Source organism: Poecilia mexicana, unplaced genomic scaffold (genome assembly GCF_051168715.1).
Source record: "Poecilia mexicana isolate PSO_F unplaced genomic scaffold, ASM5116871v1 scaffold_16, whole genome shotgun sequence".
NCBI lineage: Eukaryota > Metazoa > Chordata > Actinopteri > Cyprinodontiformes > Poeciliidae > Poecilia > Poecilia mexicana.
The window spans coordinates 19,088,926-19,116,692 of record NW_028263385.1 but is presented as its reverse complement, the minus strand read 5'-3'; the positions used below and the strand labels follow the sequence as shown (position 1 = coordinate 19,116,692).

The 27,767-nt window shown below is 39.3% G+C and overlaps 2 protein-coding genes across 3 annotated transcripts in view; both read left to right on the top strand.

Annotated features, from left to right (window-relative positions):
• The window catches only part of kmt2bb (lysine (K)-specific methyltransferase 2Bb), a 386,582-nt gene that overhangs the window by 140,173 nt on the left and 218,642 nt on the right, over positions 1–27,767 (top strand). The gene's annotated exons all lie outside the window — the stretch shown is intronic.
• On the top strand, positions 747–25,801 carry st14 (ST14 transmembrane serine protease matriptase). Of its 2 annotated transcripts, none has more exons than XM_015008271.2 (19): positions 747–934; positions 8,637–8,799; positions 9,402–9,559; positions 11,215–11,285; positions 11,510–11,682; positions 12,402–12,434; positions 12,802–13,030; positions 15,244–15,383; positions 15,952–16,055; positions 16,504–16,613; positions 17,442–17,572; positions 18,015–18,119; positions 18,827–18,934; positions 20,318–20,431; positions 20,876–20,995; positions 21,424–21,607; positions 23,346–23,620; positions 24,096–24,235; positions 24,362–25,801. In XM_015008271.2, the coding sequence occupies exons 1-19, from the start codon at positions 914–916 to the stop codon at positions 24,521–24,523; spliced, it is 2,541 nt and encodes an 846-aa protein (XP_014863757.2). In that variant the 5' UTR covers positions 747–913; the 3' UTR covers positions 24,524–25,801. The 2 variants fall into 2 exon arrangements, with proteins under 2 accessions (XP_014863757.2, XP_087870193.1); XM_088014067.1 differs by lacking the exon at positions 747–934 and adding an exon at positions 5,650–7,344 and having other exon boundaries at positions 8,632–8,799.

The following is a 27,767-nucleotide window of genomic DNA, read 5'->3' as shown; positions in this document are numbered from 1 at the left end:
GAGTCACAGAAAAGCAACTATTCTTAATATAAAGAGACAGCGCGCCCAGAGGACAAGTAATGTCTCAGAACTAGATGATGGGAGGGAAAACAAGGCCACATGCAAACACTGAACAGCTCACTGGGACTGATGAGTCTTTAAATTAAAGTTTGAGAGTTAGACAGCAGCGCACGGCTACACTGGAAATCTAGTTGATGCATTTGTTACTTTTAGGCTGGAATATTGTAGCTCTTTATTATCAGGACGGCCAACAGGGGAACCAAGAATTTTTTTTATTTATTTTTTTTCTGTTCATTTATTCCCTGTTAAATTTGTAACAGAATTTAAAATTCGTTGTTAAACGGGACTGGCTCCTTCAAACTCACCCTGTGGTGTCCCAAGAGGAAGTAATCCATTAACATTGAACACTGAACACAGTCTGCTGATTTCTTTTGACAACCCTTGCTTTTTTACCAGTTGGGCATTATATGATTTTCTGAATCTGACTGTATTACATTAACTTTGCATAGAAATACACTGCTTTGAGTATTGGCCTGGCTTTATTGGAATTATTGAGTTCATTCTCACTACTGATCAATAAAGGCTACGATTTAAGACTTAAATAATCAGCCATCCATGCTTTATAATCAGGTTTTGGTTGCGGAACCTTCCTCCACAGTCAGCACCTCTTGCTAAAAGAGACTGTTCGGAATTTGAGGAGTTGGCTTGACTCGCGGCAGGTATTGTGGGCGGGGCTAAGGTGTGTGAGAGAAGATTTCAGGTAGTTTAATGCTCTTAGCTCTTTGACACAGGAAGAGATTTCGGTTAATCTCTGAGGGACTGCTCATATTATTATTTTTATTTGATTTGACTCCCCTTTTGGACGAAAGATACGGTTTTCCTGTCGGGTTTCAGTTGGGTCTGGTCTTCAAAGATGAGTTCTGCCGCATATCGCGTAAGTTTGTCGCACCTGACGCAAGTAATTGTTTTGTTTTTATCTTGTCGTTGTCACTGTTGCTATGAATCGCTCCCCTCACAAAGTTTTGGCGCGATAAAGTTTGCCGGGGGGTCTCCTGTTTAAGCTCAGCGTTTCAGACGGTGCGGACTGATTCTTACAGTAAACACGTCTCACAGTTTTTCTCCCAGCAGTTTATTCCCCACATCGAAACTGCAGGTTGACACCCTTGGTGTGCTTCCGGCGGCCTCACCTACCGCATAGATAAATGTCATTCATTTGTCCACATTTATGTCAAAGCGTATATGAAATTTTGCCATTTACGAAACCATCTTTGAATAAAGTGTATATCTATACTTATGGAGATTGATTATTCACATTGCTCATAATATAATTAGATAAATAGGATTTGGTGTCAGATGAGGTGCGAGTTGTTCTGTTTCAGTCGATGCTAATTTATTTTTATTAAATAAATTATGTTTCATCTCAGATATTTGTGTCTTCTCTCTAGTGGAATTAACTTTTTTCATATTGAAGGATACCTCCTGGTGTTTAGTTAGGATTCTTAATACACAGGGAAAAATATGCTTTGACATGCTTAAGCTGCTCTTAAGTATTTTGGGGAAGATTTTATATATATATATATATATATATATATATATATATATCCCATTTGCTGCATTTTTACAAGAAAAGTTTTTTGTTTATTCTGAAAGGTGTGGACATATGTTGGTAGGTTGATTTCTGTTGCTGTCAATGTGTATTTGTGACACCCATTTGGCTGTTTCTTATGTCAGAATAGATTAGAGCAGCTGGCTTGGTTGAGCTGCGATCGCTTCAGCTTTCTCATTGTGTAGATATGCGGAAAACCTTTTGATTTATGCTTTTCTTTTAGCTCTGAATCTCTCTGTTTGGTGTAATTGCAGTAATTCATCACACAGGGAGACGGTGCTGCTTATCTTATAGGGAAACTAAAGGACTGACTGCTAAACTAAAATGCCTTTAGAATTATCTTTTATTTCACTTGGACCATCTTTCACTGAAAATTTATGATGAATCCAACCTGAGAACATTAATTTTAGTAGGGAAGAATTCACACCTTAAGAAACGGTATTTATTTGACCAAAATCACCGGTGATATATTTATTGGCACCCCTGCTTCTCATACCTGCAGACATCTTCTCTTCTGCTCACGCCACAGCTTGCCTGGAGGATTTAGGTCTGGGGTTGAAGGTTGCCAGTAGAAAATGAATAAATAAAATAAAAAATGTGTCTGGCAAAACAATTCAGTGTGTATTTTTCTTTATCTAACTGAAAGGCACTGATGACTCAGTTTTAGATTACAGTTGGAGTCTAGCCCATTTTAGTTGACTTACATTTGAAATTTTAGGACATAAAATAATTTTTCCTGACATCCTTCCGAGGATATTTATACACTAATATAAAGCAATACAACTCCTAATGTTTGTATGTATGGAAATCTTGGCCTTTGTAGATCTGTTATCCGTCTTATCAGACTGTTCGCAGCATCTTCTTGCGAGATAATATGGGTCCTTATCTAATCTGGCAACCAGTGGCTAAAAAAACTAAATCTTTGTCTGATGTCATGTTTATAAGCTTCGCAAATGGAGAGTAAATATGAATAATTAGAAATCTTCTGGAAACTCTGATCAAGTTCTTGAAGTAGAGCATAAATGAAAAATGTATACATATGTTCCATTGCGCCATTAGTGATTTTGTCAAAAAAATAAATACCTCCACTGATTTTCTGGTCACAGAGTAAAAACAGCTTCGTTAAAGAAAAACGTGGATGCTAATATTTCCTTTGAACTAAAATATACACAGTAAAGCTTCCTGAAACTCTGTGGAGCATGTACAGGCTGAGTTAAAGTCAAACTCTTGCCTGGAAGCCGTAATGTGCTTCCAAGAAACTGTGAGTACTGTTCAAGCTGTCTTGTTTTTATTGTTCTTCCACAACTGATAATTGTGAGGTATCAGCAGCACAGCTGGAGGGGAGTCAGGTGTTACAATGGTATATCGAGGTCTTTTGTGAAAAAGGCTTTCGATAGTTCAGAAATTAAGCCGTGCAGCAACTTCTGAATTGTGTCAAAAACACCTACAGGTCAAGGAGTTCAGGAGCATAGAGATTATGCAAAGATCTGTCCTTGTGCTTCAGTCTTGTTAGAAACTGTTGAATAATATCACAGAGTGTCAGTAACGGTGGAAAAAGCAAAGTCCAGATAGACAGGTACCTATGCAAAGTTTCAGATTTGAAGTTTCAGGGTGGTGCAACATAAGCCGGCTGCTCCATGCAAACAGATTCAGCTATTAAATATGTAGCTGGGGGAATTACACAATAACAGGCTCAAAGCAAGAGCAACTGTTTTCCTTACAGGGAACAAAAATATTTGGGTTATTATACACTTTAGCTGTATTATGTCATAATAATTAATGTTAGTTGTAATCCAACAAATGCCAGATAATAAATAAATATGCATCATAACCTAAGGAATGCAGGATCGTTTATGAAAAAGACTGAAATATTGCAAAACTGATGATTCTTGTTTGGAGACTTTTGATCACAGTCGTCTGGTTGAGAATGAACATTTTCAGATTTTGTTGAAGTGACTTGATTTCTGAGTGACCTAGCCGCAGTGATCATTCTGATATAAAACAAAAATATGGACTAAACATCTGCTTAATTGGGGAAGATTTTTTTGTGCAAATCCTTGTTGCTCAACCTGTGATGTTTTCTAAATCTCAAGAAAGACAAAACAAAAGTGACGTGCATCAAAAGATTGATGCCAGGCGTGAATCTAGGCGTGCAGAAGTTTAAAAACATAGTTTGAAAAATTTGAAATTTTACCATCAGATTCTATTCATAGTTTACAGCTCTTTTTCGAAAGTGCCAGAAAAAAAGTGTGAGAGTGACAAGAGAGTTTTCTAGTTAATACTGACTTATGTGTCACTGTGCCCTTCCCCCACGTGTCACAACGTGTTGATGTCAGCGTCTGGAAAAAAATAAGGATCGTACAAATTGTTCCGCTTAAATGAAAGACCGGTTTGGCTTTTAGGGTAGATTTGCATAGCAAAAACAATTATGATTCTGAATCTAAAAACATCCACCCGTCACCATCATTAAGATAATGCTGTTTTTAGATCTAAAGTTAGAAATTTGTTATGCAACCGTGTGTAGGCTCAACTTGAGCAGCTGCCCTGACTAATTCACCAACAATTATGAGTTTGTTATTGTCTCATTATTCATCTAACAGCATTTAGATTACTAATGAGACTTTTTATCAAAAGTTTAGCAGCAGTGGAAATAGATTTGCTTTTCTATTTTTTTTAATGTAAAATTATTTAACACATTGTTTATTCTTTGCTTTAATTTTTGGGCAAATATCAAGTAGCATTGGGGTTTTTTTACTCAATGTTATCATTCTATGATGATCTCATTCAGCCACTGTCACTCTGTGTTTTTTCATGTCTAATTTTTAATCTAAAATAGCTTTTTTTTTCTTCATAAAGTGGCTTACATCAAACTATTGCCAAGGGGCTATTTCCTTTTTCTTTTGTTAATATTTGATTTGCCACATACAATGAGGCGAGTTTTCAACACGGAGAATGGGAATGCTGTGATTAATGTGGTGACACAGTGGGACAGTTGGTAAATAATTATCTAGGACTGCTTTTTTGTATGTGAGAAGAATCCCTTAGTTTTCATGTATCGAGAATATAATATTTAATTGTGACGCCTCCAAATTATTTGTAAGTCCTCATGTGGATTTAGTAACATAAAATCAGTAATATTAAGAAAAACTCATGAGCTGTGAAGAAAGACTTGGTTGTGAAAAACATAATTATTAAGAAAACAGCCTGGCCACGTTGTAGCAGTTTGGTTTGTTGCTATGTTAACAGCTGCTGCCGAGGGTTTTGCTTTCATGCGTCTCACAGCTTTACAAAGCACTGACCTTAGCCCTGAACAATGGAGGTGTAGCATTTCTGATTCCTTTTTGATGGTGTGCTGTTCACACCCAAACAAAGCTGGAAATGAAAAAAGATTGGTGGCAGACGTACTGCTGCTTTGAAACAGGGCAAAACCTGCCTGACAGAAATACTCAGAAATTACATGTGAGACATACTCACCAGCATAATATGATTCCTGGGCTCTTTCTTTCTTTTTTTTTTTAGCTTGCATGGGTGAGAAATAAAAATATGAGTCAGCATGTATAATACTACGAACCTGAACCTTAAGTTATTGGGGATTTGGAGATCAGAACAACTTGGATACCTAAAAGGTTTTGTTAAAAAATAACTTTGGATGAACTGTTAAGTGCTGCAGCCCCAACTGAAGGATAAAATAGATGCTGTAGGGACTTTGAGACCAATCAGTCCTGAGGCCCTCTGACTCATAATATTACGGTAAGAAGTCCTGGTAATTTGGTATCGTAGAATAATGCAAAGGCAGTTTTGGTTGCACCAACTATGCAATTTACTTTGTCTTCACTCTACTTTTATTTTTTGCATGTATTATTATGAGGCTTCCAACACTCTCGGTAACCTTTAGCATCTCGGACACTCAAGTCTTTAACATTGAGAAACCTCACAACAAGTTGCACAGTGTTATGACAACTGTTGTTGCACTTCAAACTGTGCACAGTAATATTGCAATAATGGCATAGTCTCAATATATTGCCCAATCCTGCAACACGCTCATGGGAATGTTGAGGTCACGTAACGACTATCAAGCAAATACTGGAAAACAGGTTGAAATTAAGTTTTAAGCCAAAGTTTATAGGCTTTTCCTATACAGTATGGTCACATCTGGTCAGAGTCCTTTCCTCAGTCCATTTGCTTTGTGCATGAAAGTAGTATTTTCAGCAGATGTCTTCACTTGTGGATCTTCATGAATGACCAGTCGGATAGGTTGCTTGATCTACATCATTTGTGCTGAAGTTTAGTCCCTGAGAGCTCCCATCCTGCAACCTTTTAGATGCATCCCTGCTCCAACATACCTGAATCAAATTACTGAATGCCCTCATCAGCAGTCTTTCATTTCTGCAGAGGCCTGATAATGACTGATTCATTTGATTCAGGTGTGTTGGAACAAGGATGCATTTAAAATTTGCAGGATGGTAGCTCTGGAGGGAGGACTATACTTGGGCACCCTTGGTCTACATGATTTACTAATATTCTACAGCAAAGCTCTGAGGCCTTCACAGAGCAGTTGCATTAGTACTGTGATGGAATTATACACAGATGGACTCTGTTATAATTACCTAGATTACTTTTTAAGGCAGATTTTGTCAAAATCTGTTGTGTGTAAAATCGGCAGAATACATATGGGTGTCAAGGTTTTAAGTATAGCAAAAAAAAATAATAAATAAATGATATACTCTTTTTCTTCCACCTTTTAAATATTTTAGCAAAGCATTGTATGTGAAAATTTTGAGCTGATGATATGCCAGATAAACAACCCGTGTGGTGGGTAGGATGAAGTCTGTGAAACTAACATGTTTTTGTTATGATCAGGAATTGTCATTTGCAGGAATAGTTTTTTTGTTCCTGGCGTTAGGGAATGAAGTTTTAAAAGCAAGCCAGTTTTAACAAGGCCTGATAAAGTGTTTCACATGGCTCAGATGGAATAGACCACATAGCATCTGAATGATGTCAGGGGTTTGTTTTTCATGTTATGTCGGTGTAAAATTAATTTAGAAAGCACTTTGGAACAAATATGTTCCACCAAAGTGCTGCAAAGTCAGAACAACAAACGTAATGTGAGATCAGTAAAAATGCAAAAAAAAAAAAAAAAAAAGTATTTAAATTGATAAAATACCAGAAAAATAGAAAGAAAACTGGTACAAAAAGTATGCATTAATAATATGGCTAAGTCGTCAGGTAATGGCAGAAAAGGTTTTACAGTTTAGAGAGAAACAAATTTGAATGAATGTCACTGCATGTGAATAAAATATGTTGAAATCTTGCAGAAACTCACAACAAGCCAGAACAGCTTCATTTTAACCACACCTCACTGCAGCTTGTCTTGTCAAACCAGTTCAACCAAACAGCAACACTCGCGTAGCACCAACTGCAACTCTGTGGCTCAAGTTGATTTCCTGTCAAACACTTTCATAGGATGGGCTGTTGTCGCCTCTTTGAAATTAAGTAACACTTTTGGGCGAGGGAGAGACTTCTCATAATGCTCATGCGGGATGGTATGTCTTTGGAGTCGTGAAGAACAGGATATGATGAAGCATATGTAATGGTATAATTAGGCCGTGATCAGGGTGATTGATGTAGAAGAACCTTGGGGCACTTGCTGACCCTCTATCTAATGATTCTCCTCATTCTGGCCCATGATTGCTGTTGCAGATTCCAATTAGAGAGCATGTGTAGAAGCCTGAACTGGGCAGGAATGGACCTTAATTGCCATGAGTTATCATCTAGGCTCAAGTAATTGAGCCCCCATCTTAAGGAGCAGCACATCTGACAAATTGATTTAATACCAAAGTGATTCTCCATCCCTAATGGCACTCTAGCTTCTTCACTCATGGGCTGCAGGCACTGAATTCATTGTGTGTTGATTACTGAGCAGCCAAAACCTTTTTTTTTTTTCTTTCTCTCTACGTCCACCCACTCGAGAGAGCTCAACAACACACGCAAACTACCTTCAAGTGCTTCTTAAAGCAGCATGCCTGTATTTTCCCCAATCACTTAGTTATCATCCAGTCTTTGAATGTATGTAAAGCACGTTGCCATGGAGTTCTGAGGGTGGTAGTAGACTTGTCAGTATTGCAGAACAGGTTTTCGGAGAAAAAGCAAACCACGCATCCTGTCAGAGCTTGTTTGTCCTAGAAAGTATAACAAGGTGTGTCGCATCACAACAGCTGGGTCTCACTGTAAAACTCTTTTCCTCGATGACACTGTGACTGTTCTTGTGTTAGACTTTCCATTGCAATACGTTTGCATGCAGAAGTTTAACCGGTTTCGAACTAACTCTCTAATATCTTAATGAGAAAATCCCTTTCTTCTTTTTTTTTTTTTTCAACTCAGCATAGTGTCCCACTTTGCTAAGTTGGGAAACTTGCTGGTTATAGATTGACTTTCTCTGAGCTAACGTTTAGATAAATTAATAATGTTTTCTTTTTATAATTCTCATATCACTATTATGCGTATTCACACTTCAGGTAATATGTATTCTCTTCCTTAAATTTTTCTTATCATAAAAAATACCAGAAAAAGATAACCCTTGTAAATAATATATGTTTTTTTTTTAAGTTTTGCAACCTTCATACAGACATTCAAACATGATAGTATTGTGATGGTGTGGGGCTGCTTTGCTCCTCCAAGAGCTTAGCAACTTGCTGTAACTGATAGTCATGAATTATGCTTTCAGGCAATAAATAATAAAGGAGAAAGTTCATCTATTAGTTCATATGTTAAACTTGGGGTCATGTGGGTTATACAGCAGGACAGTGGTTCAAACACACCAGCAATTCCAACCTTGAATGATTTCTAAAAAAAAAAAAAAAAAAAAAAAAAAGAAGCCAGGCAAAATTGTGCTTTTGGATGGGGCTATCCAGTTCAGTATGACCAAAAAAGTAAAAACAGAAGAAATCTGTAACGAAACTAATACATTTTCATAGCTCTATATTGTTGCTAAGATAATTTTTTTCCCACCTTTTCCTTTCATCATCCCCAGAACGGCAACCAAGAGAATAGGGTGTTCCTAACCAATGAACCGAAGTCCTTGACGACGTCCTCGACGACGTCCTCCAAGAAGAAGTTCGGCGTCCTGATTGCTGTTTTTCTGGTGCTTCTTGCCGTCTTGGCTGTCGCGGCATTCCTCATTTGGTTCTTCATCTGTAAGTAGTGATAACTTATTTCCTAGTTTATTTAATGGAGCAGATATTCAGGGACCGCAAATATTTAGATGTTTGGACACTCTGCGGAAGACCCTAAACTTTCAGCATAGATTTGCTTAATAGAAATAAGAGATGCGTGTATTTACATTGCATGCATTCCCTTCTGCCAAAACAGGCACATCACAAAGCGCAAAGTGGATCATTTACACTTGCTGTGAAGGCAGAGCTCTTTGATACGAGAGTGTAAGAGTGGCATGTTTGGACTTTAATTTCCCATTAGTGTTAGTCGATTTGACAGCTCTGACGTTCTCCTTTTAATAATGCAGAGGAGAAAAATGTCATGAGCCATGGCACAGTTTTCTTGTCATTTACGCAGACAGAGACTGATAAAAAGGCCTGTGAAGTCTCCATAAACACCATCTTGATTCAAGTGGCTGTTTTTAATTGCCACGAGAGCCAAACTGTCTCCACAGCATGAGGTCGTGCTGTAAAGCTTGAGGACTGCGCTTCAAGGCCCCCCGTTTTGTCTTTCATCGGTAGCAGCCATCTTAAAGCATTTTGTTGATCAAACAATTGACTCTCATCTGTGTTCCTTCTCTCAGTTAATGATGACAACTGGGGCAAACTAAGTATGCAACGAAAACCATCAGTGCAACTTTTCAGTGGTCATATGAAGCTGGCGGGTGTGAGTTATGACCAAGAGCTTGAGAATACAAGTAGTCAAGACTTCAACACTTTAGCTTCAACACTGGAAGACCTTGTGAGTATGGCATCCAGATTGTCTCATGTATTTCTTCTGCTGTACACATTTCTGCTGCTTTTAATGCCTTACGCTTAGTTGTCCTCGCTCAGAAAACATTAACTTTGAATGCCGTTAGCGACTGCTTTCTAAAATGTCCCTCCCAGTGCAAAATGACTGCTTTAAGGGTCCCGTGGTCGCTCAGGAGGAGCGTGGCAAATGTCACGGTCGGACAGCGGGGGAGCAGGAGGGCTGTCCAGTCAGACCCTCGATTCCCGAAACCACACAAAAAAATAATCTTGTGAAAGCACACGTGGGGTCAGCTCGACTCCACCGGACTGCACACAGGGTAAAAGGCTTGCGGGGTCTAAATGACCCCATCTCTTAAGACTGCAGAAGAGAGTTAAGGTACCTCTGAGTGGGTGAAGAAATAAAAATAACAGTAAATTCCTTGAGTGATTTTCCTGAACATTGGAAGGGATGCTGTATTACCACTCAGGAGCTTGTTGATAACAAAAGGCTCCTGCTCTTTGAGCACATATTCTTCAGTGAAAAAATATTACAGATGAGAATGTCATGCAGACATGAGGAGGAAGTTGTGAGAATTTGACTAGGTAATTGTTAGAAAGCTTTTTAATATATAAAGTTTGCATAGAGTGTAAAACAAAAATTATTTTAAGGAATTTTTTTTACTCATTTTTTATAAATTGATTAAACATCCATTCATGCATCTTATCCCCCACCCACCCCCCTCCTCCTGGCCTCCTTACGGGGCTGGTGCCTGTCTCCAGCATTCATTGTGTGAAGAACACGGTTTCTTATAATTCATTCTTATGATTAACATATTTTTAGTCACTCGAACTAATGCAGGCATGTTACTTATGTAATCAGAATAGCAGAAAGTTCTTAATTAATATTTTCTTTATAAATATAACTCTGAAATATTACATTCTGCACTAAAAACCTCAAAGACATCTTGCGTGATCTAAAAAAGATGAACTAAACTCAAGCACCGGTGGCCATTTTTGTGTTTTATTCATGCCTGATTTAGAACATGGGCCTCGAGCTCGATGATGTTCCAGTTCCACGTTTGAAAATCATAGCCGTCAGCTGCCTAACACACTTGGTAGTTGTCCGTCTGTATATCCATCCATCCATCTATCTATTCATTCATTCACTCTCTACTGTGCTTATCCTTGCGGGGTTGCGACTGGGACTGGGGCCTATCTCAAGCAGTCAACGGGTGAGAGGCGAGGTTCACCCTGGACAGGTCACCAATCCATCGCATTGACTACGTAGTAGTCATAGTTGGCCAAATGTGATTTAAGAGCAGTACCTCATCATAAGGGATAGTCTGTTGCTTCTTTAGTTCACACAACACGACTCTTGTAATGGCTGTTTTTTATGATTAGAAATAAAATTATATATCCTTATAAGTGACGTACAAAAACGTACTTCTTTCTAGTCTTCTTGGAGATGGAAGAGACTAGAATCAATCCAGAAAAAACACTACCAAGACTCCCAGCAGCAGGACGATGTAAAATTGCAACAGTTTCGGAGCCGTATCTCTATTTGAAAATCATTGTATACTTTGACTTTAGAAAATGGCCCATTCTTAATGGTATGCTATACTTGAAAGTTTAAAATATGCTTCAACCATTTGTTTTTTTACACAGCTGGTTAAATGCTACCAGAATGATCCACTCCTCGCCAAGTATTACACAGGATCTGCAGTTACGGCCTTTAGGTAAGACATTCACTTTTTCATATGCCTAAGGATTAGACGCAGTGCATTTTTCACTGTCTCACATCCAGATTGCAATTTCTCTTAAATTAGAGTTATTTACTATGACAGTTAAAACATCTTTTCACAACTTTCTTTTTGAAGTTGCTTTAAGCTGGTCTGATATTTTTTATTTTTATTTTTTATAAATTTTTCAACTTTTTTCTTTTCGTATCTCTAAACACCAGTGAAGGAGTTACAGCCTATTACTGGTCTCAGTTTGAGATCCCAGTCGACGACCTGGAGATTGTGCCAGAGTTCTCAGAGGAGCGGGTTTTGGATGCGCTGGAGCACAGCATTGCGCCACAAAGTACTAGGTCCAACCTTGATCATCTCAAGGTTCTTGAAATTACCGCTTCACGTAAGTACCTTCAGAACCAGGTGTATGGGGAAAGCTTTTAAATGTAAGAAGGCCCTTAAATGTAAGCTTTAACTGGCTTTCGATAATTACATTGAGCAATCAAAAAAGACAACATGCTGCGAACAAAGATCTGAACAAGGTCTTTGTCATGTCTCGTCATTGTTTCTTTTCTTTTCGCTTTGCATCCGTATCACAGTGGGTTGCTCTGAGTTGTGCTGATAAGATAATAACAGATAAGGCAGACCACTCTCAGCTTGTGCTGCATCTGAGATTGCACATTTTATGCTGTTTGGATCCTCTAATGATATTAGCCAGGCCCCTGGCCTGCTTCGAGAGAGCCATTTTTCTTCCTTCTGTCTCCTCAGCACTCGCCTTGCATTTGTCGACATCCTGGCCGTCAGCCGAGTGCTGGCCCTTGTGACTCTGTGGTTTTTGGTCCTCTTTAAAATGATTTCTGTTGGTACAATTTTGATGTTGCTGTCCCAGATAGTTAGACAGAGATGTATGACTTGCTGCTGTAGGGCAAGGTGAGATGGAGCAGAAAGAGGTACGCACCATCACCAGTTCCCTTAACCGCAGGGAAATGGAACAGAAAATGTGCAACCCAAATATTTTAGGCTCATACATCAAATTCTATCAGCCTCACAACTTTGGTGACCCGTTCTTACCTCTTTTCCCCATGTTTTCCTGTCACCCCACCCCAATGTCTTTGTCTCCAGTCACAGATGCTCGCATGGCCAGGAAACCCACGGGTGAGTACAGTATGTCCTGTTTCAATCACCTGCTGCTGTAATTTTCCAGCTGGCTAGATGCTCGCCCTCCTGCCAGTCTTTAACAAATGATGGCCCGGTCCTGTACTGCAAAGGCGTCGTTTTCATCTAAGATTGCTGTCCTTGTAGCAGTTAGTTTAGGTTGCTTTATTATAATAGCTGAGAGGCTAAGTGTAAAGTTATCCCAATGTTTTGTCTTATAATTACATAAAATAGCAGACCATGTGCCTGATTTAACTGAAAACATTATTTGCATTATTAGTTATAAAAGTATTCATCAAACTATGTTTTCCAGGTACAAGTTACCTTTTAACCTGTTTGATTTGAGCAATATTCTTCTTGTTCTCAGAGGACTGCTTCTTTCGCCTGGAAGCAGTTGCGGCTGAGCAAAGATTTACATCCCCCGGGTTCCCTAAAGGCTACAAGCCACAATCTTATTGTCAGTGGCAAATCCGAGCAGCAGAGGAGAACGCCATATCAGTCAGTTTTCCAATTTTCCACATTGAAGACGACTGCAGCGATGACTTTGTCTCAATCTTTGACTCTCTGAGCCCTGATGATTCTCAGGCCATCACAGTGTAAGTAGAGGTGGAAGTGCTTGGAGAGTTTGGGAGATGTGAGGGCTATACAAAATGTAACAGAAATTATTCTCTGGATAAATAAATAAATATATATATATATATATATATATATATATATATATATATATATATATATATATATATATATATATATATATATATATATATATATATATATATATATAATTTAAATAATAATGTTATATATATAATTTATAGGCCATATTCAGGATTGTTAACACTTGTCACTGGTGCCGATCCATTTGGTTACCAGTTGGTGGAAGATGAAAGCCATTATCTACGAATCTCTTCAGGGTTTTCTTGTCTCTGGAGGTTGCATGTACCAGGGGGCAGAAGGCTAACAGCTTTTATAGTTGCATAAGCAAAAAAACTCTGATGTGGGAGGAATTTAGAGAGGCTATGAAGAAATTGTTTTGGTTTGTTTTAAGAAAGTTCTGCAACAAATGCACACAACTCAGGAGTGGAAACAAAGAGATTGACAAGAGGTGTGTATGGTTGGGAAGGGAACTTGAAGGCTGAACTGAAATTACTCTTATGTGTGGGAGGGAACAGTGGCAGGATCTTCTCAGTCTACTCACCATGGAGAAGGGCACTTAATCTGAGGATTCACAGGGAAGCATCTCCATGGCAGAAATAAGGGAACTGTTGACGGCTTTCTAGTGATTGGGTACAATGGTAGATGATATTTGCAGGGCTTTTGTAGCTCACAAATCTCTTCAGTATTGCTTTGAGGCCTGGTACATCCCACACACGGTGGCAGACTGAGGTGGATGTACCAGATTTTAAGAGAGCGAACCAGAGAACGTGTTCCAACCATTGAGCCGCCAACATGTCCTAAACTTTAGGATATGGGAAAGAAAACTCTGACAAATTCGTCAACCTCAGAATTAGGAGGAGCAGTATAGCTTTTATTCAGGCCATTGAACAGGAACAGATCTTTACCTTCACCAAAATGCTCAAGGAGTCATGGGAGTTTGTGGTGTTTGTGTCCATGCTACGCTTCTCAATTTTTTATTGGAGGGCATAATGAATACTTTTAGAAGACTGCATTTTACTTAATTTTTTACACTTATGCAAACAACAAGAATCTAATTATAGTTACATTTTTCTAATTCTGCTTTTATACATCTAGATATGGCAGGGATTTTCTTTTCTTATTTTTTTGTGTTAACCATGCGTAGCAGCTTTTGTTTCATGGGCTTCAACCAGAATTTGTCTAGTTTATTTTGCCTGAAAGAGTAGTGATTCCCAAAAGACAACCCTCCATGAATCACTTTGTATTTGACTGAAATGTTGCACAGGGATTTTAGAATAAAAGTTGTTTTCATGTGGGTGGAACATGTTCCACTTCGTTCCTTTTTTTTTTTTCCTGGTTTTGTGATTACGTTTATTTTTTTATTTGCTTCTGAAGCCTTCTGCGATATACGTTCCTTTTTTATTGTCAGCTTTCGAGCCCTGAGTGAGATTAAGTTGACTCAGACAGACCTCTCCTTTCAGATCTGTGAAAGATGCCAACTTGAATCTGACTACACTACTGTGTGTAATTGCATTTTGTCTGTGGGGGAGGTCGCTTTTTTATGAATCTATCAGATACTGAATGCAACATCAGTTGTAGCTGCAGGCAATTTTAAACTCAGAAACCAATGCCAAACAAATACGGCCTTACCGAGTGATGCATAACATTTTTTTTTTCTATAATGGTATTGAGCGATGGGCTTTATTCAAGGTGACATGGGGTTTATGAGAGCCATAATATAATACTCTATAATGACATTATTCTCCAGGAGGTGAATGTATTGCTGCTCCTGCAACGTCATTTACACCTTCATGGCTTTTCCTCTATAGCCCTGCTCAAACTTTTTATTTATTTATTTTTTGTTAATCTAACAAATGTTTGACTTAGAAACTCCACCTAAGCAATTTCGTATTAGTGCTGCTACTACTCTTCTTATTTATTTTTTCCCACTGACAGCTCTTTTATTGATTTCCTCTCAAATGTCTTTTTTTTTATGTTTGTAGCAATGTGCTGATGTTTTAATCTTGTTGAATAAAACGAATTACACTTGTGTGTTACAGATCCACTTTCTGCAGTATAAATGCTCTGAGCATGGAGAAAATTATATATGCTTGGATGTTGGAACTCGGTTAGAACGTGTCTTTACTGGTCCGTTTCCCTTGTTTATCCACAGACAATGTGGCCAAAGGCCCCCCACTAACTCCTTGAGCGTTGTGTCATCCGGTAACATCATGCTGATTAACTTCATTGCTGACACCTCTGTCCAGAGGCCAGGCTTTGAGGCGCAGTACAAAATCATACCCAAAACTGAAGGTAAATTTTCCTCATGTTCATAGTACCTAACATGATTTTATAGGTAAAATCTTTAGGATATCATACATTTCTTTTGATCATTAGTATTTTATGCAGTTGTTGAAATCAGGATTCCCACACATTTTACATTTAATATGTTTCCAAACATGATCTTTATCATTCTGACATTTGAATTGAAATAATTTAACTCAAATGTAACTGGCTGGGCTTTCTAGATATTTTTAACGATCACGATAAATAACTCTTTTTTTTTTTTTTTTCTCATCATATTTCTCACAATAAATATAAGTGATGTAATTTCCCATTTCTGTGTCTACAGCCCAAAGACTAAATCACTGGTGGCTAAAATTCTTCTCAGTTTTAAAACTGGAAATCAGCTTTAAAATCAAAGTCTTTTTACCGAGTTAGGCTTGGATATCAAAAAAAAAAAAAAAAAAAGACCAGAAACTCCATATTTCTCAAAGTGATTCAAAATGATTGAACTGGTGCCATATATTTCTATATGTTTTTAAAGTGTAAAGAAATGACAACTAACAATAATAATAATAATAATAATAATGCATTTTAGTTTCCCAATGTGACGCTGTCCTCACTAATGACGAAGACAATTTCACATCTCCGCTTTACCCCAGCTTCTATCCTCCCGCCAGGAACTGCACGTGGACTATCAAGGTTTGTAAGACTTACAATCTCGTTCTCCAACCCCACACCTCACGTTTCCTCCGCGTCTGCCCCCTCCTTCCTTGCACCACACCTCTCTCCTCTCCTCCATCCTTAGCCTGCTATGAGAGGACTGCTGAGCCAGCACTGTCGAAGCCAAGCTGTTCAGTACCTCTTCTATCTTCATGTGTCAGGCTGCTGTTGCTGCTGCAGCTTGAGCTGAGCTGCAGGGTTTAGAGTGTGTGGCTTGTTTGTATGTGTGCGTGTGTTTGGGGGGTGGGGGGGGGGACATGCATGCAAGTGGATATGACTATGTTTGTACACCCACAAACCACTTTTGATGTGTCACTGCCTTTGTGTTCGCACTTAACTGTAGAGGCGTGTCTCTCTCTGTGCGTGTAGGTGACACATTGGTCAATAATGTTGCAACAAATCAGTCACTTGAAATTTTCTGCTGCAGGTGTCTGCAGGGAATAGGATACGTGTGACATTCAACATGTTCCGCATGAAAGAGCCGGGCGTAGATGCTCAAAGGTGTCACAAAGACTATGTGGAAATCATGGGGAAGAAGTAAGACTTGATTTACTGGTCTGTAAATGTGTGTCAGTGTCAGGTGGCACTGGAGACGCAGCTCAAAGCATAAAACAAGGATCTGGGACACACTGTCATGCTTCACATGTCAATATATGTGAAGCACATCGATATGCTTGCTGTAACGAGATACTTGCATATACAGTATTAAAATACACATAGCATTTTTTTTTCTCATTCTATGATGTTTTGGATTTGTTTTATAATTCTCTTTACATTCAGGGATATCACTGGTATTTGGTAAATGGCTAAGATAAACTTTGGTCCTTGTTGGGCCTGTTTTGTCAGATTTCCACTTGTTTTAAAGTTTTATTTTGTGACTGTAGATTTGGGCGAGCAGCTGATAATGAGTCACACTTTCCTGACTTATGAGCACAAATAAATACCTGAAGGACATTTTCCTTCATTTTATTTTTTCCATTTTGAAGAATATTGAACAGAAATAGACTTTTGAGTTATGTTTTTTTAAGTTATTGATCACCAATACCACACATGTGAATCACTACGAGTACCGCCGCTGGGCTCGAATGTGCCGCATACGATTTTTATTTGGCTTAAAATTTTGTAAGTAAATCTTTTTGGTCCCCCTGAGCAGGATTTACAAATCACAATACACAAGTATTTGCTTTCTTCGATACAGCTTTTTGAATTAAAGCAAAAAAAAATTAAAGTGTATTTAATTTTATGCATCTGGAGAGGGGGTTTAACCTAAAAGGTCCATGGTGCTTTCAATATACAGTCAAATTCTGTCATTTTTGTGCAATCCAACACAACGGCATCTTCAAACCGTTTTGTCCTGCGTCTCAGATATTGTGGAGAAAAGCCACCTTTCGTTCTGACCAGTGAGTCTAATGAACTCCAAGTGATCTTCCACTCCGATGAGTCTTACACCGACAAGGGCTTCCATGCAACGTACAAAACCATCAATCCGGCTGACCGTAAGTTGATTCTTGTTTTTCCTCCCCCACATATACACCCACTATTTGCGAGATGAGTGAAGTGTTGTAACATGACAGTGACGCTCTCAGCCTGCCATTACAGTGCCAACAAAGGTAGTAATTTTGTGCTTTGATAGACAAAAAGACTAAGGCTTATTGACAATAAAGCGAAAGCAGTTTACACAGACTTGGAGATTGCAGGACTGAAATGTAAGAGGTGGACTAATTAGCAGAGAGCTTGTTTAGTGGGTCTGTTTTATTTGTAGCTGTCAGACAGGAGTGTCCCTTCTGCTCCAACGTTGGCTCTCTGTTTGATCAAAATTGATTTATAATTGCCCTGATCAGCTCTTTTATGCCTGCTGTGAACATGCTATCGCTCCCCTCTCAACTGACTTTGTCATTGCTGCCTCCCTATGTCCCTTTCTTCTGTCTACATGAGTAGCTTGCCCTGGCCAGTGGACGTGCAGCAATGGCTTTTGCATTGACAAAAAGAGAAAGTGTGACGGCTGGAACGACTGCGGCGACATGAGCGACGAGAGGAATTGCAGTAAGTTGATCTGGCAAGACTTTTTATTCCTTTAATAAACTCGTCTCCACGCCCCCTCCCTCCCCACGTCCTCCTCTCATTTCTTAAAAAGAAATGGCTTATTTTAAAACTATACTTTATAATGGCCTTCTTGCTGAGAGTCGGATGTGAAGATGGATACCACTCTCATCTCTGCCTGGTAAGTGTTGCCAGCAGCCAGTTAGCTTAGCTCAGCAAAACGAGCAGGAGCAGGGGGAAACACTTAGCCGGCATCTGTCCTGAGATAACGAAATCTGAGGAGCATAAAAATGACAAGCTGTGTTTTTTACGAGCCAGATCATATCTTATCTTCTCCTCAGTGCCACGCTTCTAGACTCCAGGAAATCATTTAGTGCTAATAGTCAGAAAATCAGGCACAACTTACCAAAAGTTATAATTTAAATTATTTTTCCACAATGAACACTTTGAATTAAACACTCAGAACATGTTACATAGTGATTACCATGGGATTTTTGCTACCTTAAAGCAAGGGCCAGATCAGACCCGCAGTTTTCCTTCTTACTGCTGTTTTTTTTTTTTTTTTTTTTTTTTGCTTCATGTTCTTGATATTTTTATAGAAACTCTTCAGCTTTTATTTTGCAGTACAGTTATTACTATCTGATGCAGCCAATACATGTTTTGTTGTTCCGAGTTCATTCATTTGTATGTGCAAATTTCCTTTGTTTTAGAATGTGACAGCGACCAGTTTACCTGCGCCAATGGTTTGTGCAAATCAAAACTCTTCGTATGCGATAACTCCAACGACTGTGGAGATATGAGCGACGAGAAACTATGCAGTAAGTATGAATCTCTCCATTCACGATTCAGAGCTATTTAAAGCACCGGACTTCCAAGCAGACCAAAACACGACATTGAAAATCAACCACAATGTGGAGGATCACTATAGTTCATCTCCAGAGAGAAGTGGCATTTCTTCTGGGGCACATCTCTCTCTCTCTCTCTCTCTCAACTGTTTTAAGATGGCATGAAACCTTGATGCTGAGGTCCTAGTGGAGGTTTATTATTAAGCTGATGGTATGTCTAAGTTGTAAGTCCATGCGAGAGTAACCTTGCTGTTTATTAGTAATTCATAGCCATTAGGTACATATATGGCTTCATCAGAGAACCTGCAGGACTTCTGGCTACACTGACCTCATTCCGAGTTAAAAACCGAACCATGCCAGCACCAAGCTGGCAGTACACCAAGTAATTCATTACCATGGTCTTGGTGGTGCAGCTGCTATAGACTTTGCTACTGCGCTGGCTCCATCAATAAGGATGTTACCAAGTAGCTGAAATTAACGATTCACTATCTGCGTGTCAGTATATTAGGTCATCATCAGGGCCCTTGCACTGGGCTCCTTTCTGTGTAGAAGTACACGCACACGCACACACACACACACACACACACGCACACAACTCTAAATTGCACATCTCCTGCTTCATTGCAGATGTTTTTACAGGTTGCAAATATGTCATTCGGCTTTTGCCATGCTATCAAGGAAAAACTTTGCCATGATATTAGCAGGGGAAATAAGAGAAAGCAGGCACTTCTTGGATTTATATTGCAAATATACAAAAAAATCCTTCACACACACAAAAAAAAAACATTTTAAGCTTCAGAGCTTCTGCAGTCAGAAGCTCTGAAGCTCGGGCTCTAATTTTGTAGCTTTTTGGATCTCAATCTGTGATAAATTGGCCCAGGTTTAAATAATGGCATAAGTTTGGTAAACATCCTGTCTTTAATCTTTTGTATGCTCCTAATACTGCTAATACTGTAAGCTGAGTTAGTTAAGTTCTTCTTTCCTGTTAGTGTCAGTGAAACATGAAAAGACCCTCTATCAGCCAGCTGACCTACGTTGTGCAGCAACAGGCACTGCAGCATCACTCTGTCTACCAATGAATATTTTTATCGGTAGATAGGCTTTAATGACCTTTTCTGGCAGGTCATTAAAGCACTTCAAAGTGTAGAAATGATATGATCAAATCATAAGCCGTTTTGAAACTAAACTTTTTAGGAACTTTGTAAATCTTGAAACCAGTAACTGACCCCAGGCTGTGTCATCACTTCAAATCCTAATACTTGCAATAAAGATGAAGCCAGATACTGATGCCTTTCTTTTGCTGCTAATGTCTGTTTTTGATAGAACTTCCTTCTAAACTTGTTTCGTCGACACCAGGTTGTCAGCCAAACGAGTGGCGATGTGGAAATGGAGTTTGTCTTCCTCAAGATGTCAAATGCAACAAAATGAAGGACTGTGTGGATGGAAGTGATGAGGCCTCATGCGAAGGCTGTAAGCAGAAGACCTTTTTTTTTTTATTTTTTTTGCTTCTTAAATAAAACATCACCTCAGCATGGTTGTGGGTATAACAAAGATGTTTCACTCAGGGCTTTGTCTTAGTTCAAACTATTTCTCTTTTCACTGTTGTTTTTTACTCTTTGTTTTATTTCCTGCTACTCTCCTTTTCAGTCTTCATCAATTTCTCCCTGATTCCCCTCTTGCAGTCACAGACGTTCACAGAGGGCACGATTGCATTTCCTTTTGATTTTCACTTCTGTGAATAAGGAGGCATATTAGGCCTTAATCCCAATCAATACGCCCAATCAATGCAATCTGCTGCTCAATCACTGCACATTGTGCATTGGAGCCTCACTCTGAAGCCTCACTGATTGCGTAGTATTTCACCGGTTAAATGTGTGTTTTCACTTCGGGTCCTGTCTCCACCCCCTTTCGCAGCCCCAGATTTGTGCTCTGACTACAGCTTTAAGTGCGCCAGCGGGGAATGTGTCAACAAGGTGAATGCCGAATGTGACGCTGTCAACGACTGCTATGATAATTCAGATGAACAATCATGTGGTGAGGAATCTTTCTCCTTCTTGGACTCTTCAGTGTTTTTTTTTTTTTTTTTTAATGGCTGAAGCTGGATTTAATCTCGTCAATTTCAAACAAGATTATAGTTGCTAGATTGGGCTATTTGTTAGGAAGATGAAGCCCAGGCCAAGTGTGTTTACACATATATATATATATATATATATATATATATATATATATATATATATATTTGTGCATCTGCATTTTATTTTAATTTTTATTTACACATTTTTACTGTCTTATCTCATTGGGATTTAAGAACTCAGCAGCATCAACCACAATGACTGGCATTGTGTCAGTGTTCAATAAAGACAGTTTAATTTTCTGCTTTTTTTTCCCCCCCCCTCACCATAGAATGGATGGAGATAGCATTTTTCATTTCTTCTCTGAAACCTTTCTCTGTTGCATTCCAGACTGCGGCACCAGGCCTTACAAGATGAACCGCATCGTAGGAGGGCAGAACGCTGATGTTGGGGCGTGGCCCTGGCAGGTCAGCCTTCACTTCCTGCAGCTTAGCCATCAGTGCGGCGCCTCAGTCATTTCAGAGAGGTGGCTCCTGTCCGCCGCTCACTGTTTCGTCAACAACATGACCCCAGAGTGAGTCACAGATGTCTTGCACCTACAGGAATGCACAGAGCTAAAACAAAGCAACTTTTCAGATCTCCTCTTCACATCATACCTTAACATTTTCCAAGGTGGATTCAACTGGAAAGAAAAATACTAGCAGTCTACAACAAATGCAGCATCTCTCCCTTACAAATCAGCATTTCTTACTGTGTTCACCTCAGCAGCCTGTTGGTGGTGCACTAACCATTCTGTTCAGCTTGAACACGGTCATAATACATTCATTTATGACGGCTGCGGAGCTTGATTTTTTTCTTTTCAGACTTGTGTACAATGCTGAAATGGTTAAGTTAATTAGGACATAACCATCGCAAGGTGTTAAATATTAATATTGTGAGACATTTAGTCAGTTTCACATCCATTTAGTGACCTTAGTGCAAGCATTGCATACAGCACACATTTATTTGCATAAAAACAATGCCCTTGAACTTTTTACATGATCAAAATCTCATTCAAAACATTTTGTTGTGATATCTTGTAGGCCAACAGAAAATAGTAATACATTTTCTGTATCATAAAAATGATACATGGCTTTCTATATATTTTTGAAAATATGTATCGGAGGCAAACATCGACCCCTTGCTTTCAGGCCTGCTTTACTGTAAGCCTAAATTAAATCCAGTGCAACAAACTGTCAAGTCTCCTAATTAGCAAACAATCTACATGCACATAGTTTGATCCCACGTTAATGCAACACTTTTATGAAGACCTCAGAAGTTTACTAAGAACATTGATGAACAGATAGTTTTATGAAGACCAAGTAAAAAAATTGCGAAGAAGTTGAGGGGCAAGGTTATAAAACTTTATCCTACGTAAGCTATAAACATCTCCCAAAGCACTAGTTTTTTCAGATGGTCCCAGAAAGTTCCCAGAAACTTAACACAAATGGAAAAACTACCAAGAGCTCACCATCTACCTGAACTGTGCAAGCAGAGCATACATGTGAGAGAAAAACGGCAGAGATTCACAGTTCAAGTTGAAGATTCTGTTCACAGCAAATCCGTTTGTTATGCATTCCACAAATTTAGCCTTTATGGTCAGGGTGGAACAAAATCTATACCTTTCGGGAGTGGCAGCAGTATGCTGTGGGGATGTTTTTCTTTCAAGGGGCAATGAGTTTTTAGGCACATAGTGCCATTTTATAACACAATTAAGTAACCGTTAACCTTCAGTGATAAAAAAAAATGCTATACCTTTCACACAACATTAGAGATTTGACTTCGTAATTTGACTCCTTGAAATTGGGCCTAATCTTTCTAACACTCTGTTGTAGGTTCTATCTTTTCCTCTATCTCTTTTAGCCTCTTTTAACTGCTTACACACACATACTGTAGCTTACATAGCCATGTTTACGTGTGACTGCCGGCAGTCAAACATAAACAGACTGAAACTGATTAGACTACCCTTTAGGGAGGGTACAGATTGCAACAAATAAAAAGCTAAATTCGCCTCACTTGGTTTCATCCATAAGGTGAGCTAAGGGTGGCCCCAGAGCTGGACGGTGAATGTAACTCTGTACGTTAATGTAACCTGTTCCACTGTTTAAAGTTGATGGGAAGATAGAAGAAGTTAAAGCAGTGAATTCCTGGAAGAAACCTTTCTTGATGCTGGAAAGACTTAAGGCCAGGGTTGGGAACTGTGACACAATGGATGTGGATACTTTTGCAAGGCACAGAAAATTATTTACTTCATGTTTCTTATGCTTTTACAGCCATAGTGATCCCAAAAACTGGCTTACATACAGTGGTTTGCAGAACCAATATATGACAGAGGTCGCTGAGCGCCGTAGAGTGAAGAGGATCATTCCTCACCCGGATTACAATGAAATTACACATGACTATGACATTGCACTACTGGAGCTCGAAGAGGTGCTGACGTGGAGCAACACCATCCAACCGATTTGCCTTCCCTCTCCCTCCCATGTCTTCCCTGCCGGATTGTCCTGCTCTGTCACGGGCTGGGGCGCACTCCGGGAAGGAGCTACTGGTAAGAATTCTCTGTAGGATTATGGCCATATTCTTCTTTTCCTTACTTTTTATTATTGCAAATTTGAATAATGTTTTTGGCTCTCAGTTATGGCTAATTTAGCCTTTCATCATATTTTTTTTCTTCGTGGTGTTTCCTAAAGCCATTGACTTTCCTTCATCTCCATCTCACCTAATCATGATTCCTTCCTCGCCTATACTGTCGCTCGTATTGTTTCCCATGTCTCCCAACATGACACACTTTACTGCTGCTTTGTCACGCTTCCCTTTTGCCTTACCTTTTTTTCTGATCTGCTCCATTCACTTAAGAGACATCCTCTGTATCCATAAGTCAACATGAACTCCCACTCCGAAGGGACGTTTCATAACCCTCTGTTAGCAACCTCTAATCCAGGCCATTGACACCTTTAATGTTGGCCATGAACAATAAGCTAACATGGCCAGAGCCGCTGACCCCTCTCTTATCATTTTTGCAGCTTCGCTGCCATTTATGCTGCAGGAAGCAACAGTGAAAATCATCAATGACACAGTGTGCAACCAGGTCATAACTGAACAACAGGTCACCTCCAGGATGCTCTGCAGTGGATTCCTGAGAGGAGGAGTCGACGCTTGCCAGGTGAGACCGTGCAAAATTTTCCCTTGGAAAGGAAAGCGAGAAGTTTTCACACCTTTGTAATTGCTGTGCCATCACAACCAAACACAATCGTGATGATTTTACTTGCCCACCTGTGGCGCTCACCAGGGAGACTCTGGAGGCCCTTTGTCGTGCCAGGAGGAGAATGGGAAGTGGTTCCAGGCCGGCATTGTGAGCTGGGGCGAGGGCTGTGGCCGTCGGAACAAGCCCGGAGTCTACACCCGCGTCACCATGTTCCGAGAATGGATCAAAAAGGAGACAAACATTTGATGAACATGATGTGTGGAGCAGCAGCAGCAGCAGGAAAGATTGCAGTGCTAGAAATGCTGGAAACAGAACATTTTAGCATGGTTCAGTCCAAGTCTTTCTGAGTTTTATCTATTCTTAGCAGCCGGCTGAGCATACTGTTGCATGGGCCCAGCTGTTCACATGAATGACTTTAAGCACTTTATGTGGTTGCCAACCTCCCACAGGAACTCCACAGACTCAAGTTTTGTACATTTTCTAAAGGTGTTTCTTAGCAGTGTGTCATGCTGCCATCTATTGAAGCAATACTTAACTGATGGATACAAGCCACAGTGTGTACAAAAAATGAAATATGTATGATTTGGGGATACTTTTTCGCCCATTGGTTGTTTGGTTTAACTTTTTAAATGTTTTACTTGGCTTTTTAAAAACAGATTTTCTTTGTGTACAGTGCCATTAGTGAATTTTATTTCTAAGATTTTTCCATTTCCTATACCCAAACTAATTTGATCTCACTTCCCGACATGCAGTTAATGTTCCACCATTCTTTCATAGCTTTAGAATTTAACTTAAAATATAAACAAAACCACACATTTGAGGGGGAATGGGTGGAGTGGGGCAGGTGGGGGGCAAGGTAAAACTCAAATATCCAATAAGGAAAAATGGACTAACACCATTTATGTACAGTCATTTTCATGTTATGCTTAGATTGCATAAATACCAGGAGCTGGCTGCAATGGAAGGCAGAAATTGCATTAATCAATCTAAAAGCCTGTGATTTGCTTTGGAAAATGGCCAATGGTTAAAGTATGCCAGGTTTGTTAGTGGTGGGCCAAACTAGGCAAAAATATCACAGCAGTTCTTGAATAATGGTACTGGAATGTGTGTGTGTGTGTGTGTGTTTGTGTGTTTTTTTCCCCATAAGTATTTTCCTGTTTTTATATCTCCATGGTTACTGGCTTTTGTCTAAATTTATAAGTATTTTAAAGTATGTTATATATAAATTGGTGGGTGGAGGATCCAGCTGGTTTTAGCAGACCAAGTCTATGATTAAAGCTCAGGATGACAGGTGTCTTTTGTTACAGACGCCCAAGAGATTAACCCACAGCCAATAGTATTTCTACTCAAAACCAATTTGACAGGATAACCAATTTTAAGCCTGACTTGTTTTGGGATAAGCTAGCAAAACCAAAGGTGTGAATGTGTATTCTTTGCAAAAAGTATTGGGGAGGACGAGGCATGGGTTGGTGTGTAATTCTCTCTTTAAGACACATTGGCTGTAAATTAAAGCAAATATCCCTATCTTTGTCTGACTTTTTTTTCCTTTAAACCTCACCAAAAAGATGCTTCAACTTTAATTCTGCTTGACAATGTGTTTATAGACCAAAAATGATGCAAGGTCCTAATTTTAAAACGTATAGATAGGGCCTAAATTAACTTTCAGAATTTAATCTGCCAATGTTCACACTTGAACAAAGAAACATTATCATCCAAAATGCTTTGTATGGGGGGGAAACTGATACATCACCCCCGATGTTCAATCCCTATAGTAAACCATGGCAGCAGCAGCATCATGCTCTAAGTTACCGTCTTCCACAGGAATGGGGAAGTTGGTTGGAGTTATGGGGGAGACAGATGGAGGTAATTAACATGACGTCACCTGTCAATCATTCTAGGGCGTTTTTAAGCACGTGACAACCGGCGGTCGCAATTTGTCTGGAAGCACGTGTTCCTTATCTGGAGGACCTGAACCTGCCTCGACGGTGCCGGGGTTTGTCATTGCTAACGTGCTGACGTCATGGAGATTTCGGGGAAAAAAAATAGGAAATTGTGGTCCAACGTTGCCCGTGGGGAACATCCCAGCAGCCGTTATCCAGAGGACGGACTACAATTTATTACATTTCCAAACCCCAAACGCAGTCTGGAATAATGCAAGAAATGGATGAAGGCCTATAGCCGACCTCATGTCCAAATGAATGAAACTGATGACCGCAACTACCCCATGTTCATCTGCACGAAGGTAAAAGTTTATCCCTTTTTTTTCGTCGTAGCAACACTTTTTGATAGTCAAATCAAAGATCATACGTGAAGCCACTTATGCTTGATTTTATTTGTGCAAATTCTCAAACGAGCACCTGAGTCATTTTGCTAATGAGACAAAAGTCTCGGGTAAAGTGTTAAGTTATTCTTCTTTTGTGTTTTATTGGCGGATGGCAACCAACTTAAGGTGCATTTACCGCCATCTACCGGACTGGACTGTGGTCCGGTAGATGCCATTAAGTTCCAGTACCTGTGCCATAATAATGCTGTTTGTTGCTGCACTTCCGCAAGGGGGCGGTGCCGGTGTCAGTTTAGATTTGAGACTAGGGAAGAGCAATACCATCCAGTAGGACAAAAACGCTAAACATGAAGCCGGACCTGGGTTTAATTAAACAATACTTAGTCACCTTTTGTTATAATGGTATGTAGGTAATTTATTAATCATTTTAATTTGGAGACAAAGCTAAACAAAAATATAAACACCAGCTAAAATTGCTTATAACATAAGCAATTTTCAAAGGCTTATGTTATACATTTTGGTGTTCTGCTTTGTGATACTGAAATTACGTCAAGTTGGTTAATTACCAGGAGTGTCTGTTTAGCCACCCTGCAGTCGCTTATTCAACATCAATTCTATCCATAGTTTGCCAATTGTAGGTTTAACAAAAACTACGAGTGTTGCTCTTCAAGTTTTTGTCTATTTTTCAAAAGTCATGGCCTTTTTTCACCCAACTGACGGGTGAAGCACAGCAACAGGTAAAGGAGGTCACTAACTTTATTTTTTGAAATATTCACGAATACAATTAATACTGGGGCACTTTGTTTGGCATGTCAAGAAATGGCCTTTGAACCGCAGCTGAATAACTTCCAGGATTCACTGGAGCCTGCTTCTTCATTGGAAATGGTTTTATTTAAATATAAACATTTTAGCACGTTTTAAGCTGCAGGATGTTGAGATATAGCATCTGTATACCTTGATTCTAATTACCAAGCCGTGCTTAGATGGGAGACTGGTTTTAAGTTGTATATTGTTTCTAAATGCTCTGACTTGGACTTCTGAATTTCTATTATTTATCGGTTTGTTTTTATGTTTTTCATATTAAAGAACTATGTTAATAAACCCCTTTTATCTGATTGTGTAGTTTCGAAACGCATCACCTGCTTTGCCCGTCTTTGACACTGTCTTGTTTTGTAGATTATGTTGTACATAATAAATGCATGTGTTGGG

Excerpts from the sequence above, each read along its gene's own strand:
- st14 (XM_088014067.1), top strand. The coding sequence starts at position 7,269 with ATGATTCTCCTCATTCTGGCCCATGATTGCTGTTGCAGATTCCAATTA. Across the intron at positions 17,573-18,014 it reads AACCATCAATCCGGCTGACC|CTTGCCCTGGCCAGTGGACG; the intron begins GTAAGTTGATTC and ends CTACATGAGTAG. Across the intron at positions 20,432-20,875 it reads TGAGGCCTCATGCGAAGGCT|CCCCAGATTTGTGCTCTGAC; the intron begins GTAAGCAGAAGA and ends CCCCTTTCGCAG.